Source organism: Calliopsis andreniformis, chromosome 5, assembly GCF_051401765.1.
Source record: "Calliopsis andreniformis isolate RMS-2024a chromosome 5, iyCalAndr_principal, whole genome shotgun sequence".
Classification (NCBI taxonomy): domain Eukaryota; kingdom Metazoa; phylum Arthropoda; class Insecta; order Hymenoptera; family Andrenidae; genus Calliopsis; species Calliopsis andreniformis.
This window is the reverse complement of record NC_135066.1, coordinates 10,418,957-10,437,871: the sequence shown is the minus strand read 5'-3', so window position 1 is coordinate 10,437,871 and position 18,915 is coordinate 10,418,957. Positions and strand designations below refer to the sequence as shown.

At 35.7% G+C, this 18,915-nt stretch overlaps 1 protein-coding gene across 3 annotated transcripts in view; it reads left to right on the top strand.

The window, feature by feature from the left end:
* The window catches only part of Nachra7 (nicotinic acetylcholine receptor alpha7 subunit), a 187,470-nt gene that overhangs the window by 104,670 nt on the left and 63,885 nt on the right, over positions 1 to 18,915 (top strand). For all 3 annotated transcript variants that reach the window (XR_013001910.1, XM_076378315.1, XM_076378314.1), the window contains exon 3: positions 15,551 to 15,595. Coding sequence is in view for 2 of the 3 variants with exons in the window: in XM_076378315.1 (XP_076234430.1) it covers positions 15,551 to 15,595 (45 nt within the window). In the remaining variant the exon portion in view is untranslated. The remainder of the gene's footprint in view (positions 1 to 15,550; positions 15,596 to 18,915) is intronic.

The window sequence follows — 18,915 nt, the reverse complement described above, 5'->3', positions numbered from 1 at the left end:
TCTTTGTTCCTCATAATGACGTCATAAAATCAAAAGAATAGAAATACGCAACGACGTAGCTTCTCTCTATAAATGTCATCGATCGCTGTCAGCGATTACACTCAAAATTACGACATCGATGAGAAAAGAACATTCGTAATCGAAATGGTATTTCCGATTGTCTCTGCTAATTATTACCCATCTCGAGCGTGGAGCAGACATTTTACGTGTTATGGTGGGAATGGTTTGGCATCTATGTCCGTAACGAGCGTTTCGATTTTCCGTCAGGATGCCTTTAAAAGAAGGTAATAAAATGGCCTTTTTTACGTCGCGTAATGCAGGCTTAAAGTTTTTCTGCCACGTTGTTGTTGCATCCACAGCGAACAACGCCTTCCTTGAAATTGCTTCTGAAAGTATCCTCAACTTGTGCCTTCATAACTTACGCTATAAATATTTTAATTAAGGTTCGTTAAAAGAAACGCAATATTCCTCTTTTTCGCGGGAAGATCAATATAGCAAAGGAAACGCGAAACGAGAAAGGGGATCGTCTTTATTAGTTTCACGGTTACCTGTACCAGCAAATATTGTCTGAATGTCTGTAGATATAAATATTGGGGTAGTACCTCGATTGCATGTAATTAATTATAAAAATGTATTGTACCTAGCATTCGATGTTTACTTTTTAAGGTTGGGTCTACACTACATGTTATATAATAATATTAAAACTTTTTAGAAAATAGAAAAGGGGTATAAGTATAACATTTTTTCTTATGTTTCCTAAAAAGTTACATAATTTTGTTATATAACATGTAGTGTCGATTCAGCTTTAGAAAGTAAACACTGAACGAAAACAAAAGATAGTAGATCTAGCAGGTAATATTGTATTCTTCCAAATTAATGTTTCTGCAGAAATTATGTATCTGTATATTATTTATTCCGTATTTGTTGTAATAATTAATTTATTTTTGTTTATTCATTTATTTATTTACGAGCAACAATAAACCCACTGACCTTAATAATATTTATATGCTGTTTAGTTAATACACTCAGTTCCTCATGCAGGTCTGTGTATCGATTCACATAACATCGACGCCAGAGTAATATTTTACAGTCGACTCTTGGCAAGTGCCTGTCTGACCAATGACGGTGCATTTCACTTCATCCGTCAACTTGCTCAAGAAAATATTCTGCAATTTAACACGATAGGGGATGAAATGGTAGAAGGATGTTTCCCTGTGGGTTCGAAAACTGAAAACAACTTTTCATGTACAAAACTTCCTTTTCAATTTTTGAAATTTATCGTTTCTTCGTGTACAGAAAACACAAATTGGTTTATAAGGATTCGCGATGCATTCTGACTTTCACTTAATTGTTTTAAGAAGACACTTGAAGGTGCAATATAATTTTACGTAAACACGAAGCATTTTCTACAAATCACGTTCTTCGTAGGCACAATGTCGTCGCTTCCGGATGCAGTTTCGCAAATTACAGCGGAATTTAACGACAGATCTGTCGATAGATGTTTTCCAATTAAAAGAACGCGAAGAAGAAAGAGAGAATTTCGTGAAATACCAGAGCATAGCTGAATACCATTCCCGCATATACATTCTCGTCTGAAGTACGGAGCCGAATATTTGGACCACAATTCAAGGTATTGGCACGCAAACTTTCGAATAATTAATCGCCTACGCAAAATTTCGTCCCCCCTTATCTTGACTCACTTAAACGCCGAATCGCGATTAATCTTATTGGACCGCGATCGATAAAAGGGGTGGGAATCCAGCTGTATTCTTTCGGTCGACACTTTCTCCGTGATTGATATTCAGAAGACTTAATACTGACTTTGGAAGAGACGTACAGGGTGTCCCACATAAAGTGTTAAAAGGTAATGTTTCAATCTTTCTTAATTTAAATGATTCAGAGGGGATCATTTTTTGGGATGGAAAATATTTGGGAAATAATTTTTTGGGGCATGAAAAGGTTTGCAACACTATTTTTTCTTTAATGGAATGGTATATTAATTTTCAATTATTTGTGTAGCTATGTACCAACTAGACGATCATCCACTAAACGTTTTGAATCTGAAAAGTTAGCCCCTCTGAATCAGTTAAATAAAAAAATATTTAATTGATATTTGCAGTGGTTTCGGATTACCATCTTCTAACACTTTATCTGAGACATACTGTATACTGCACCCACCAGGTGATTATTTTAGCGCAGCTCTCTCCAGAATGAAACTGCACTTGAAGTTGAAGAACAAACCAAACTTCTCTCATTTCTGTTCCTTTTTCTGAAAAATTAAAACATTGTTAATTATGCATACTGTAATTTAGTGTATATTATGGAGTATTAAAGTTGAATAGCATTCGTGTGACATTAATAAAATAGTTCGATGAAAATATATTTTTGTTTTGACGTATAATCAGTAGTTGAGTAATTAATCAGAGTAGAGTAAAGTAGTATACATATAGTATAAAGGAACATTCAAGAGCTATTTCTAGGATATTAAAACGTAAATTTTTCAAAAAGAGAACGTGTAATACAATATGTGTGCTATAAATTGACGTGCCTGTTATGTCTGACTATTTATGGGCTGATACTACTTATACGCGTCAGACTGCGTATTGGTTTATACTACTTACTCATTGCTTGATAAACCTAATGGTTTCCAATACTATCATTTATTCTACTTCTTTTCGAAAAGTGTTTCGATTTAATAACGACTAGTTCACTGTCTAAAACTTTAAAAAATTCACTAACTTTAAGAAAGGGAATTTGTCAGCTTGTATATTAATTATACGTTCTGAAAGCACGTTCACTGTCACGTCTGCCAAATATGCGCGACATTGTTGTGCATAACATTAATTTATGTTAATTACGAATAACGTTAATTCACAGAAATACGAGTCACATAGCTATTAAATTGTTGCATACGAAATGGCCGAGTTGTGAAATGCAAAAAGCTGCTTGGAATTCAGTAGTTAAAAACACCGCTAGGTGACTATGGTATTTATAATGCATTAAAGAAGCTAATTACCGTATAAATTCAGCAATAAAATGCTAAGCAAACGTTTGAAGAATACGACTCTAGTTCATTCACAAACGACTATATTTATACCTTGAGATATAACGACCAGAAATTTTCGCGACACAGATATGCTAGCCTTTCCCCGTTCGCCAAGTGGAAGAAGTCTTAGAACATCTGAAATAATGTTCGTCGAGGAAACAATGAGAATCGTCCACTGCTATCGAGTTTGTCGTAATCGCTTAGTTAATTTCGGCGAGCGGCTCCCTAAAACAGATTATCCTGATGTCTGTGTTCGTCGAGCATTTAGTTCAGGCGTGACCACAATTCAAACTTGCGAGGTTAATCTTCCGAAATGCCTGGCCCCGTTGTGCCTGAGTGAAATACTGTCAGCACCAAGCGAAAGAAAATTCGTTAAACGGAGATCTCGAACCTGTTCAAGGTTACGTCCTGGAAACGGGTCACTGGGAATCTCGAAAGGCGAAAATATGCGGGATCGCGTTTCCAATTTCTTTGTGCCAGTGCTTGCAAGCGATTACAAAGGTTTCTCAGAATCGGTACCTCAAATAGGGGACACACATTATTCCGACGAGTTGTTTCAACTTACTTAGCTCCACGCTTTTTGGTTCATCAAACTGTCGACAGTCGCCTTCAAACTGTTCATTTAAGTAGGTACTATTTTCTAGACAGTCATTCTCTGGCTGTTGTCATTTTTTCCTTTAAAGATAGGTAAATTGTTTTGTATTGAGATTTTGCAGATATATTGAAACAGCTATAACAAAAATTATAAGTTTCGAATTTGGTTCTCTCGAAAAGAAAGCCTCGGATGAAAAGATCAAATATCAAATTTGTTCTTTATTTTTTTACCTTGAATTACCTCCTGGCCTGTTGTACTGTGATTTCCCACCCACTCTGTATTGTGTATCAGCGTGAATAAAATTCCAAACAAGGATGAATATTAAACAGGTAACAGATATCAGTTTTCCTGCTTCAGCTTGTCAGCAAGGGAAGCAATCATACCTACTTATATATACACGAACATTTTTGCAATTGCTTCCTAGTGCTGAATCCAGCTGGAATATTTCCCGCAGGCTATGCGCGAAGGAACAGAAACAGTATAATTAGACTCACAATCTTAATTCTACTTCATGAAACGTTCATTTTGAGTAGGTGCAAAAGGGACAACTGTGTTCTGGCAAAAGTCACTTGCGCACGGTGCGCGCTCGTTTCGCTGTTATTTACTTCGTGAGCATTAATTGTTCAACTTGTTGCTCGCTTATATATGACACTTCAGCTTTTCCAAGTGCGGAGCCTAAAAGGAAAGAAAAAATGAGGCGAGGACCCGGAAGGGAAAACACACGACGGGGTAGTTACAAGACTTTTACACTGCCCCGGGGAAATTGCCATGGTAATTCCATCTAGCCTTTGCCGGTGAGTTCTCTCAAACAAAAATTAACATTCGACCCGCGCAACAGAAGCACGGGATGAAGGACCCTTTCGCGCAGCTATTAAAACTTCACCATGACCTCCCCGAATTTTTGTAATATGCATCGCGACGAGGGAACTGGGCAATGAGGAGTAGTTATTGGAGAGGGTAAGCAATTAACAAGACGTGGCAACGATGCTTTTGGAAAATTGAGGGATAATTGCTCTGAAATGAATACCTGAGTATGATAGATTAAGTTGTTATGTATTTAACTTGACGATCTTAATTAAGAAAACAGAGATGTGTTTGTGCTTCCCACGTAAAGAACTAAGATGAAAGCAGCTACCAAGAAATGTGGAAGAGGAAAACTAAACTGTTCTAGACCATGTCAGCGTGGAAATCTTTTCTATACGAGGAAGAAGAGTCGTAATTAATGTCACATACGAAGAAAATCTACAGGTGCTAACCAAAACCACGAGTGACAAAGTAGTGGTCGCGAGAGAAAAAGGGTGATACGAATGAACGGCAGGGAGGGAGTGAACATGAACACAGCCTTGGTGAAGCAAGTGGAACTTCTAGTTAGACACAAGAGACCAGCCAGCGGTTTCGCCACTCAAGTTTGAGGTCGGCGATGAAGTAAATCCTGCTTACCTCTTAACCATCACGATACTGTCTCAAAAAGGTTAAATGCCCCTTTAAAGAGACCGTGGGATGCATTCTCACCTGTAGAATCCGTTAAAGTAAATCACGTGGCCAGAATTCGTGACGCTCCATTACGAACGCCCCGACGAATAAATCATCGCAGCTTTTTGCATGATTTTTCTGCTTGAACGTTAATGGAACATTTAGTTTCAACGCCCAGCGAATTCATGCTACTTGCTCAGCACGAAGAGTTCTGGTACTGGAGCGTTATCTTTGACCTTTACAAAATAATTTAAGTGTGAAGGTTGCATTGCTTCGAATAAGTTTTTTGGTTGGAGCTTCTTCGTCGATTTTCAAATGTTGCAAATTAATAGTGCATAAATTGTTAACTATTTATAATACCTAACTATAAACCATGGAATTTTCAAACATGAAAAACAATATTCTGGAAGTATAGCTGTGTACGTAGAATTCTTATCACGTCTTTCCACGTTTGTCAAATGCATTGAAAATATATTTCTCTAAAGCTACAATGCATTGAATTTAACAATACATTGTGTACGCGTCATATGCATTACCATAAGTTGTATTTCAGAACGTATTTCAAATAGTTCCGGAATCGCTGTGACGGAACCGATTTCCCGAAATGCAATTCGCAACAGTCTCGAACGTTAGTAGCAAACACGAGTTGCGTTTCCCAACTTCCACAACCCATTAAAACTGTAAATCAATTGGCATTCCTGTCCATCCTGTGACTAAAACTTGTGATATGTAAGGCAGAAGGTCTCGAGAGCGAACTTCCTATGCTAGTACAATAAATTCAAATAGTGATCTGCATATATGTATGTAGTTACGGAAACACAATCAATATAACATGCATGATGTCCCTTTGTATCAACATGAACAACAACATGAAAGTTCAATGAAATATTGTAAAAAGATATGTCAGAAATTCGTACAATATTAGAGAAAAAGAAAATCGAGTTTCCACTATTTTTTAAGTAATTTTAAAGAAGAGCAGTTACAAAATTATTGGGTATCGTTATATTAGAGATAAATCAAACACAATATTAGGGATTGTTTAAAAATTCTATAATTGTTCGAATTAGTAACTTGTTCAACCTAGACAGTGTATCATTAGATGTGTAGTACGAATTAGTTGTAATTATAAGCTTGCACAGTGTGTATATAATTTATGAAGCAATTTCAATAACATTACTCTAACAATATTCAAATTGCAATTATTCACTGATAATAACTAGCATACATTATCTCATTACATATCTAATAGGTAATTTTCAATCATTTGTTCATATTAGACATTAACGCGATCATATCAAAGTCTGTTAAGATTTACGATATTAAGATTAAGATATATTCTATTTCTTTATTCTCTTACTACCATCTTAGGACCAAGATTTTCAATAATTTAAAAAAGGTTTAAATTTAAAATCGAATTTGGGTCATTCAGCTACCTTACAGAGTAGAATTCCAGTGTTTAGATGTTAAATTTTTCTTTAAATAGAGATTACCTGATTTGCCTTCTGACAATAAGGAAGAATGCGAATGCCTACTCTGAAATAAAAAACTTTTTTAGAAAGCTCTTAATTTCTACAACTGACGTGCAAATCCAAGTTAAATTCCACGCAGTTATCCAATTAACTCTTCGTCATAATCAATTATCGGAAATACGTACATACAATGTCCAAGATGACAGTTTCTGAAATGCAGTTCACCGACTCTCGGGAATAATTCGATATCGACATGACTATCGACAGGACATCTTCGTTAGAATTCGAGTCAGAGCAATCACAGAGACAATCCTATCAAAAATGCAGATTATTATTCAATGCCTATTGTAGTTGATATCTCAAATTTGCATATCCTTAAGTTAAACATATTTTTTAAGTATCTATTTGTCACCGAATATGTCAACTTACTTCTTCGTGTAAGTACGAATTAATTTCGGATTGATAGCAATTTTGGAACAGAATTTGTGTATTCCTTCCTAAGAGTGTTGCTCAGAAACCATTCAAGTAAAATTAAAGTTCACTGATAGCTATCGTCAGACATGATAGCAAGATTAGTTCAAAGTTACTGAACAATTTAATTGTAGTACTACTAAAGATCATCGCATATCATATTAGAAATCTAAAGAAGGATACTTTGCTGTGCACACCCCGCAGCTGTTAGCACTTAGCTCCTTAAACTGTAGGTGAACTTTTTTAAAAGCTTTTCTACTCCTTGTTACCTTAGGATCTCTCTATAGCACTTGTGACATCAAGTGCATCTCAAGGAATACTTTGACACGAAACGATCGAAAAATTTATTTGGTCATGACCTCCTGGCACTTTCATTTTAATTAAGAAGTAGAATCTATCTAATATTCCATCGAATTTTTCGAGAGGGAAAGCAACTAATGCCTCTTAAAATATTTTCTTTTTTAGCAAAATTAAAAGTAATACTTGTAAGTATTTTGATTTGTAATCCACTCAATTCTAAAATTTTCACTTCACTTCTGCATAAGGATTGTGTAGATAGTTTGTCTCGTAATCCATGTGCAAGCGTATATTACTTCAAGAATAATCGACGACAGATCATTGTCCAGAGAATGGAGGTCACTCGATCCTTTGATCGACCAGCCAACGTAGCTAAGCACGCAAATTGACCACGCGATGTTATGGCATTCCCCAAATGACTACTACAACATGTTATGCTATTACTCCACTGTTACACGAATCTGCATACCACTGGAACTCCTCATTCTCGGCAATCTGACTAACAATGCAATCTGACCTACAAACCTTTAAGAAGAAGCTACAAAGTCTATGTATACGGGATGTGAAAACAGCATAATTCATGTTTTCCAGAAATTGAAAGGGATTTTCTATAAATCGTTTGGAAAATTTACGTTTAGATCTGAAAGGAAAATTAAACTCCTTTTTAAGTTATTCAATATTTTGACTAATAAAATATATAACTTCTAGGAATGAAAAAGTTTCATACGTGTCCTGTTCAAATTTTTCGGAAATATAGTAAAATTATTTTTTATAAATTATTGCCAGTGTGGTCAATAAAAATAGTTTGCCGATAATTAGAAGTACATATTTAAAATGATTTAAAATTTAATATTGAATATTAAATACGATTCGTAAAAATATTCAAATTCGTTTATCCAGTTTATAATATGTATAGTAATTTTTACTGCTATAATATGAATAAAATATATTTAGCGTGTGATTTCCATATAAATAGGTACAAGTGGAAATAACAATATAAATTGGTGGAAATGGGTAGTCAAGCATTTCGTTCCTGCAGATTTCGAATATTTCAAGTTTCTCCATTTGTTTATGCGTGCATGAATGAGGTGTTAACTGGGAAAGCATTTCATTACATGCCAAATGAAGTATGCACACGAGAACTACTGTTACGCATATGTATTGTGCACGATCAATTAATATAATCTTTTCCACGCATTCCATATTTCAAATTAATGTTGCGTGGGCTCTGTAAAGTTATAGTGTGGTCAAATGGTGAAAAGTGGAAATGGAAATGGCAAGGTAATTATAATTTGCACTTTAGAGCTCGTTTTTCGCGTGAGTTTCTGTAAAACGACGAACTTTTAGATATTATTCAGAATTTCAGCACAAACTCTATAGGTACCTACATTTACCTAAGTACTACCCCTGGCAAAAAGTTTTTGATCGAATCCAACAATATGAAATTATTTAAAAATATTGTGATTTTTTTAATGTAAAATGTTATTATTAATATCTTTATTATTAGATGAGTTTGGTACAGTAATATTTTACATTTTCAAAAACTACAATATTTTTACTAATTTTGTATTTTTGCGTTTGATAGGAAACTTTTTGCCAGGGATAGTAATAAATTGTGTTTTAATAAATCAAAATTGTTTTGCACAATAGATTCGTTCATTCTTTTTGTTCCGTGTTAATTTACAGATTACTAGACAGTCTGCTAGCAAATGTCACTCTAGTTATTCTAGGTTGCATCTGATTATCCAAGATTCCCTATTTGTATGGTTGACAGCAGTAAAGTGATTTGGAGACCTGACGGTCGCTTATACACACATATACATACAGAAAGCCTTACGTGACACCTACCATATTGCATCTCGAAGACTATTATCGATGGTTCACAGCAGACATATTGTACGTCCACTTTTTGTGAAATTTACGGTTTTGTAATACTATTAACAAGTCTTAAGTTCTTGTTTATGTCATAGGTAGTAATATCACAGCTGTATTCATTTAACAAATTTTTAAAAAGTAATATTCTCTTTATTGTATGTCTCTGAACGCATTATTCTGTCTGCTGATATGTGTCATATATCCATCTGTGTAGCATAAAAATGTGATATCTTGCAAAAAAATATTTTTGGAAAAATTTAATATTAAGTAAAAAATCTAGTAAGAGACGTATTAATATTTATTGGAAAGGAAAAGGTCCGAACGATTTTTTACATAAATGTTAAAATTTTCACGAATAATTTATTATACATATAGTAACAGTATCGACTCGAGACGAACATTTAGGTATGGTATCTAACATGCATAGAGTACCTTCCTCGAAGAAGCTCTCGAACCTTTCAAATTTTTAGAAGGCATTTTCGCTGCAGAATTTTCGCTTTCAAAAAGGGTGTGGCAGGGCCTGTAGTATATGCATAGTGAAAAGATACCTTCAGAGGCGATTTCGTTATATTATTATAGAATATGTACTATAATATGTACATACATCAAGTACATACATATATCAAATGTACTATAAGTTTGAGATGCGGTACAATAAAGAGGAATTTGCGATTCATGCTCCCACAGGAGTTTCTGAAGATTCCACTCGCAAATTCCTTGCAGAGCCTTCTTGGTGGCTTTGTCACGCAGCGCCCATTGATTTGGAAATTTCATGCCATTCTGACCTGGTTCCTGTACTTTAAATTCTCAGATAAATACGTATACCAGTCTCGTATAATTGTATTTATTGACCATAACAAATTTATTCCTAAGCTCTAAATTCTGGCTCCGTGTATCTCTCTAGTATCATACGATACCTCTCGTAAAAGTAAACAAATAACCTTTCTGATAGCTATTCCCTCATTAGTAGCAGAAAATAAGTATTAATGAAAATCTTGTGCTAACAATAAATATCGATATTACGTCGTTTCATATAAGTCACTGCAGATCTTGAAGATTTTATACTGGATATTATACAACCCACTTATCTGTAATTATTGGCGATCAAGGGTGAGAAGGGTACGACCCGATTTGTCGAATGTGAGAATCGTTGGATATCGGCAAACGTTACCAAGATTGATACGATTTCGATAAAGAACAGATTCCTCTTAGGGAGAAGGATAATAATTTAGGTCATGGAGAATCATGCAAGGAGAGCACGTGTCAAGTGGCGATAGCGAGGCTCTCTCGTACATGTTACAGAGCTTGTGGGCGGTGATTGAAATGACCGCAATGTTCTGCGGCAATGTTCAGCCCGCCAGAACAGATTCTGTACGTTCTCCTCGGTTCTATAAAATCAGAATAATCTGAATAAGTTGTACGGTAAGGGGATCGTAAATCAAACATCTTTCAATACGTCTGGGATATCTTCCGCGACAAGGTCATGCAACGAAAACCGAATCACACGCTAGACAAATTTTTGTATGCAAATTTCAGACACAACTGGTTCCAAAAATGAGCATGCATCTCGGTGAAAGAGACTGAATTTCGAACTTTCCAGTTGTATGATTATTTTTACATTACCTTGAGATTCTTGTCTGTGAAACTATCACGCTAAATGTATCATAGTCGATTCGTTTTACCTCAATGAAATAGGTGAAATAAACAATAAATTAAAACGATGAAACTGGCAGTTGAGAACTATGTAATAAACATTTATGGAGAAATCCCAGTAGTGTTACTATACATCTGACACTCAATTCGAGAGCACATTATATAGGAAATGTACTTATATTTCTCAGACTCACTCGAACAAAAAGGCAATATTCGTTTACACCCTCGACGAAAATGGCATTCTAGAGCTCGAGCGATTTCGAACGCTGCCAAGAGGGCAGAAAAAGTGCAGGAAGCACAGGCGAAAGATAAACGAGTTTTTCGTCCGTCAGGGTTTTTGGCAGGCCAGGCAATCCTGAACTATCCAGCACGTCGTGGTCAAATCTTTTTTTCTCATTACCCGAGGATGAACGTGCGGTGACGGTGGAGTCACCATCTCGTTAAACTTCCAAGTCTTTGCCTTAGGACCCTTGAAAATTACGAAAGACTCGGGAAAGCAAGAAAAACCGGAACACTTTGGACTGTTTCCAGATAGCAGGAGAGAGAGAAAGAGAGAGAGAGAGTGGGAGAGAGTGGGAGAGAGGGAGGGAACAAGGCTGTGGAAGAAACATCAAAGAATTTTAGTAAAGTGACAGAAATTTCATTTATCTCCCCCGCCATTCGCTCCATCCTACATCGAATATTGATTTAACGTCGAAATCTTGACGTCGAGCATAGTGTGCCCTGAGCGCTTAAAGGCACTGAAGACAGTCCACTTTTCTTCTGAAGGGTTTACAGTTCAGCGAAAAGGCATTACAGCGCTAGGTCTTCCTTGAAATTTGCATTGCTAATCTATATTGAAACATGTAATACTGTTGAGGCCCTTTGAGTTATTTTTTTTATATTCGAGGTAATTCGAGTAGTGAGTTAGACAGGGTACAATGCGCTGAAAGATGTAATTGTATCCTTATTTAAGGATCGTATGACCCAAGACAAATCGCTTGAGATGGTCTTCGGAAACTTGATCATCGTTTATTGCTATTTCCACTAGTTGTCATACTAGATAGTAAACAGTAATAGAGTACAGTATCTTATTTATTATCAGGTTACGCTGAACTATAAAGGAGTAACTCGTTTCGTTGACTTATAGTAAGGTTTTTAGTGCGAACATAAATCTTTTACATTTGTTGACCCTTAACATACTAAAGTGGTGTCATTCAGAGATCCTAGTACTATTTCTCCATTTATTATCCATTATATTCTATATTTTTGTATATTATGTGCATTCTAGACCTTTCAGAGTTATATAACATGTATAGTCTAGACCCACATCTACTGTTTTAATTAATATGTTCGTCTAGTTAGGAAGTACTCGTATGGGTAACTTTAAATAAAAGAACGAAGATTGCGTTAATTCGACTAAATAACATTCCTTGAACAATTAAGATGAATTACAAGCGATATGTATGTAAGCTCAGGTGTTTTGGGCCAGCTATGGGAAGTCGTAACAAGATGGTAAATTATGCGGTGAACATAGGTAACAGTCGCATGGATTTGGAGCGGGCTTTGGAACGGTTTTCGCGGGCTCTTTGAAAATGGGGTGAGAGCAAACGATAAGATCCAATTATCGAAAAACAGTTTATCTCGTGGACGAGCGAAAGGATAAGCCGGGAACTAGCCCTCCGTACTTTTCTTGGAAAATGGACCAGGACTCGGGAAATGTCCAAGTGTCGCCGTCCACGACGTTGAGAAGCAAGACGAAGCACCGATTGTTAAGTTCGTGATGTATGGTGAGAGGACAAGGAGGAAGATCGCCGTGAAATGGGTTTAATGAAAGGATAAGAGGAGGAAAGGGATCGTGAAATTTCCTCGAAAAAAAGGAGCATTTAATTGATGATGCACCGTATTGTTCTTAAATGATCCTGTAATTCTAACTTCAGTTTTACTGGAACTGTAAATTAGCGAGAGGAATTAGCAAGAATGAAAGGAATCGGAATTTTGAGCCTGTTCCTGCAATTATTCTTTACATACGATACGAATAGAATATTCTGAAATAATAACGCTTACAAATAAGGTAACTCTTAAATTAATTAAGCACTAATTTATTAACACTAATTTTAAACACTATCTATATGATTTCAATTAAAATTTTATGGAGGTGTTCATTCTTGTAAAACATTGAAATTTGTATGATTATTTTGTTTAATGAGTTTAATACATTTTGATATTAACATGCATTCCCAATATTTCATATACGTGTGTATACCTATTTGTATCATAAAAGTGTTATTGAAACCATAGAAGGCTGTTAAACTATTTTCGTCTCACAGCATCGGTGCTTCTATCACGCTCGATTAAATCCTACGTCGAAATTGCGATTGTTGTATTATACAAAAGCGCTTAAGGTCAATTGAAATCTTACACTCAGGGATAGCGAACCAGTGGTAAACCGAGCACTAAGCCGAGTTTAAGTTGTGTTCGACTACTCCATAATCTGCTGTAATAGACAGCGTTTGTTTCTGTTCAATCATTCATACAATTCCACCTTCTAATAAAGGCAAACTGAATGTTATTTTCTATATTAAATAATTTTATTAAATACTTATATTAGTCTGTCTGACCAAACTGTGGATATACTACTGAAAACCTTCTCTATTTATGTACACTGCTTTACAATGTTCTACATTCATTATTTCGACTATATCGACTCAAATCATGTTGATTTTTTATTTCAAAACATTCTAGGGTTCCACAGATAGAGTTTCATAGAAATTCAGATTCAATTCACAGAGATATAAATCGTTCTAATGAACGTCAGAAGAAGAAGATTTACTATTCCTTAGAAAGACCTTCTCATCAATTCAGAATATGTCTGCTGCCAATTTCTACCTAAAAATTGCGATGAAAAACCACGATCCAAAGAGTGAAATATGCCCGCTGTCTCCTTCTTGGAGACAGATCTGTATAATTGGTTTCCACGATTGATGCTCCGTTCGAAACGCGACGCGATTCAAATCATAAACCGTTAAGGGAATTCAATAAATGATTACTAAGTAATTGTGAAAGGGGTGGAAGCATCCAGCGAGACTATTTCTCGCTGTTATTAATGACCGTCGGAGATTTTCTTTCGTGCTCGTTGCTGGTCAGAGCAAAGACAGAGTTAGTAGCGAGCTTATTGCATTTTATTAATTGCCTCGACCTAGTTAGTAATCCCGAGCAGGCTCGATAAATAAGGTAACGAGCAAGGGAGGGCAATCTAGGTTCGTTGTCGCAGCGAGCTCTTCGCTGAGAAATAGGTACACATCCCTCACATTGTCTCTGACACTTCTTTTCTTTTCTCGGATCAATGCCAAGGATAGCATAGGGTGGAAGAGAGAACATTATTAGGAAAGTTCGCAGTGCATTATAATGTTAATAAAAAGCCAACATTACGGTAACATTGCACGCTAAATGGAATTTTAAACTCCACCAGAATTTACGTGGGAGTTTGAAAGACGTCCATTTGGACAGCTTCCATCTCGCTACCATTGCGTGAACCTTTCTATAGCAAACGTTTGCTATAATACATTTCGGTCACGTTTCCGAAACACTTGAGCTCCGCGAGACAACGAAAATTTAATATCCGTTGATTTGATCGAGCTTGTTTGACATAAACAAACGGTTACACGTGAAAATTGGTGCAGCGTAATTCGTGTCAATTGGAAATTCAGTGCAACTGTCTTTTATAGTTTTACTCGTGTACTCGATGGGGCGTGTAAGAGATTCCTTCGCCATTGCAGCTTTTCCTATTCCAAAGGTGAACCTTTGGAAGGCAAACGCTCTTGATTTCGAATCTGCTATGAGAAACACCGGGCGCCACTTGGGTAATCGTTCCGTGTGAAAGACACGATTGTAATCGGAGGAAGAATGCACCTGAATACGACATTGGAAACCTATTGCTTTACGTGATGTTTTTAGCAATACGAACCGAAGAGGAATCGAAATCGAGATACTCGAGCGATGCAATAACGGCGACACTATGAATACGAAGATGTAAATTTTCTAAGAAGATTGCTGGCTGGGTCTGTTACAGAATAATGAATTATTTTAATTTGGAACAGTAAGAGGATACTTTTCTATTTTTAAGAAAAGATCAAGCTTTGGTTGTAATAAAACTAGAAGCATACTTCTGTTTAAAATATGGTTGTTTAAATTATAAAAGCAAAGACTTTGATAGGTATATTTTGCACGTTTCTATGCAAAATTTACGAATAAAGAATTCTCGTATTAATAATTACTCAACAAACAGAAACGAGCACATTATTCTCAATTTTTAGGTACAAATTTTGCGAAATAGTAGTGTAAAATAATTATTCAGTTTGCTCAGACAAATATGGCGACCTACATTTCTTTATAACAGCGGGTGATTTAAATATGTAATACACGTTTTGTAATTGCACTGCACAGTGTATAAATGATATAATAAAAATTTGATATATGTCCTCCATTATAAAAGTGAAACACTCTAACCAGGTTTTCTCCTACGAACATTTATTTGAATATTAATTTTGTCATGAGATGTAATATTTTTTTCTTTCACACCATTTCAATTTTTCGTTTGTTTGCCTGTGTATGCACGTAACATTGTACTAAAACTTTAAATGTAAAATTTGAATAAACAGCTATTCAAATTAGTGGTTTCTATGTTTCCAGGATGAAAAGAACCAGCTGCTTATTACTAACCTTTGGCTGAAATTGGTGAGTTTCTGAATTTGCTAACATAAACTGCATGGTACAAAGTATACTTACAAATTTTATTAACAAATTACCTTCAAGCATTACTATAAAGATTCATAAAAAATTGTATCAAGGCCTATGAAATAATTCGATCTGTTTATTTTAAATTCTATCGTACGCTCCTGTAAAATTGTTTTCTCGGCTCTCGTTTTTGAACGCCACTTCAATACAGTTGCAAACGAAATTGAACAGCTCAAATTCATTGAAAACAAATTTGCCAAATTTTTTGCTACACATATAGGATAACATTCAAACCTAAAAGCCATCGATGTCGAAAAGAGAAAAAATACGATTCGAAATGAGATAAACTGGAGAAGCTATTAATTCAAAATTTTAATGAATTCAATTGATGTTGTGAAATGGTCATTTATATTGCAATTTTTAGCATGCTATACATACACGTATGTATGTGATATGCTTTTGCTCGTTGAAAGTTTCCATTAAAAAGTTTGTCTGCGGATATATTTAAAATAATTTGAACAAACATATGCTACAAATATTTAACATGTAAAAGGTACCTACTAATTAACAAGTAAGTACGTAATTAGGTAGAAAGCTTAATAACAAGGTAACGAAATACAAACATAGAAATGGAACACCCACAAACTGAAGATGACACATAGATTTATATGAATAACAAACAATTTTTTGAATTTAGTTAATTTTTTCGCGAATGCGTTAAGAAAACCATGCCTTTTTTCCTGAAGCGATCAGGAACTGGGTCCTTGACGATACGAAAATTCACACGACGAATTAATAGACCAATCTCGCTTAACAGAATAACGAATTATGTTCGCGACGAACCATAGTCGGCGAGTTATCCGAGAAAATTAGTTTGGAGATGGAAGATGAAACTGTATCAGGCGGCCGAAGTATTTTCAACTCCAAATCGTGGTCATAACAGATTCTTATCAACTGGAACTATTAATAGAGTCACGGCAACAGGTACTCCCGGCAGAGTGGCTGAAGTGGCGCACCCTTATTAGGGTAGACTGCCGTAATATTTCCTTTCAGCAGGTTTCGAACCGCGCTTTAAAACGCTTGTCGTTGCTCATTTCCAACGGCTTATGCCTCGTCAATCCTCGCCCTCATTCACAACCCCTCGGCGAGCCTGTGGCAAGAACGGCTTTGCGATGACCCAAATTCGCAACTAACGATTTGCCCGATGATGTTTTGCCCGATTGACAAATCGACCGACCACTCTTGACCCCTTGTTAACAATTACAACCGAGCAGTAGCTGTGTTGCAATGCCCGCCTGCTCAGGCACCCTCGATTGTCGTTCGATGATCCAGAAAATTCATATTTGAGACGATCGAGAAAATCCCTACGTTCCTCCTGCTGTTTCGGGGGAAGATTGATCGAGAATTGATGAAACTGGGGAGGAATGATTAATGAATAAGAAACTTCGATCGTTCGAAATGAAGTTAAGCAATCAATAATTTGAGAATAATACAACTGTATTTCAAGTTCAAAAATGGGAATCTGAAAGTGATTTAGATACGTTGTACCTCTGATTGCAGAATTTATATTTTTATTAACTCATTAAATTTACATTTGTACACTAACTAAAAATCGTAGAACTTAACAATTGATTTTTGAAAATATGTAACTTATATTGATTTGCTGTAAAATCCTAGACAGAAGACGAACAATAAATTTACTTTTGTCTAACGTTATTTTTTCATAGAAGCATAAATACCTATCTCTATGTTATCTAAAATAGCAGTAGCATAATTTTGGTAAATAATTTTTATCCTGTGTTTCCTATCGAACATAGTTCTACCCTCACGTGGTGCCTTGTATCCATATGAAGAAATACTTCATCCCAATCATCCGTTCTTTTTCATCGGGGCAAGTGTGCTTGATAGAAATGTTATCAGAAAATGTAGGACGCGGTTTCGATACGTGGGATACGTCAACTGTATCTTGAATATCTTCGACTCTTATTTCGGTGTCGCTGAATAGGTATCCCAGACATTCACATTCAAAAAGATATCAATAGTGCAAGTCGAATGCAGCTGTGCGTTAGATTCCCTTGGTATATGTGCTTGACGTCTGCGGGCATGGGAAAAGTAAAAAGCAGGGACTCGCAAACATTTCAGTGGCGAACGAAAAATTTACTCGCGAGCATCTCCGGCAACAAGAAAACTAGCACTTTGTGTAATATTATGAAAGTTGAAAATAATCTCAGAAAAATAATTTTGAATATATTACATTCTTGGAATTCGAGAGAATAAACAAGATAAATTAGAAAAATGTATAGGATGCTAGTAAGCTTGTAGTAAATTGGATAGGCGAATTTCGAGTTATTCTACTGTGTAATATTGTGTAGTGTGTTCTGTGTAATATTATGAAAGTCGGAAATAATCTCAGAAAAGGAATTTAATATATTACATTTTTAGAATTCTAGAAACTAAATAAGATAAATTGACAAAAATGTGTAGAATGCTAGGAAGTTTGCTGTAAATTAGATACATGAATATCGAGTTATTTTACTGTTGGCGCGCATTAGCTAAATCAGATGCAGTGGTATCAGTAGAATGAGTCTTCAAGTCAGACACATTTCTCGGGTACTTCGAAAGTTTCCTTAACAACTAATAATTTGCAAACCAAACGTCAAATAGAATTTCGACATTCTTGAATTTCCTTCTATTTTCACTTCTGAAGATTTCTGACACTTGTTGTGAAACACCCTGTATAGTCAGGAGAAAGGTACCATAGGACCTTATAAAGAAGATCTGGATAACTTATAATAATGAAGAAAATAAGAAACATACACGGTATTTACTTTGAGATTTTGTTTGTGTGTAGAATATATAAAGTGTACAACCACAGGTGAAAGAAAGTTTGAGGGATAAACCTACACATCAAAATAAGACACAAATTAGAATTCTGAACTTTTATTAATTAATTATAAGTGTTGAAAGAAGGCAGAGGCTGTTCTGGCCTTTGACGTAAAAGGTACTCGCTTCGTACAGCTGCGAGTGGAATTCAATAGCACTCGACCTGGACAGTGGCTATGATAATTGCTGCTCTCTACTCTCCCATAGCATGACCCTTGCCACGAGCTTCGCGCTGGCAATGCTGCCAGTCAATTTCCCAGGTTTTAGGTGAGATTCATTAATTTTATACACTTATAATTACCATACGAAAGATCAAGCGCGAGTATTGTTGCATTCGATGTTCATCTTTCTGAAATTCGTAAAATGTATAGAAGAACTTTGAAAGTACATGTACCATTCGTCTTCCTGTCTTCCAGTCACTAAACGCGAAGTAGATT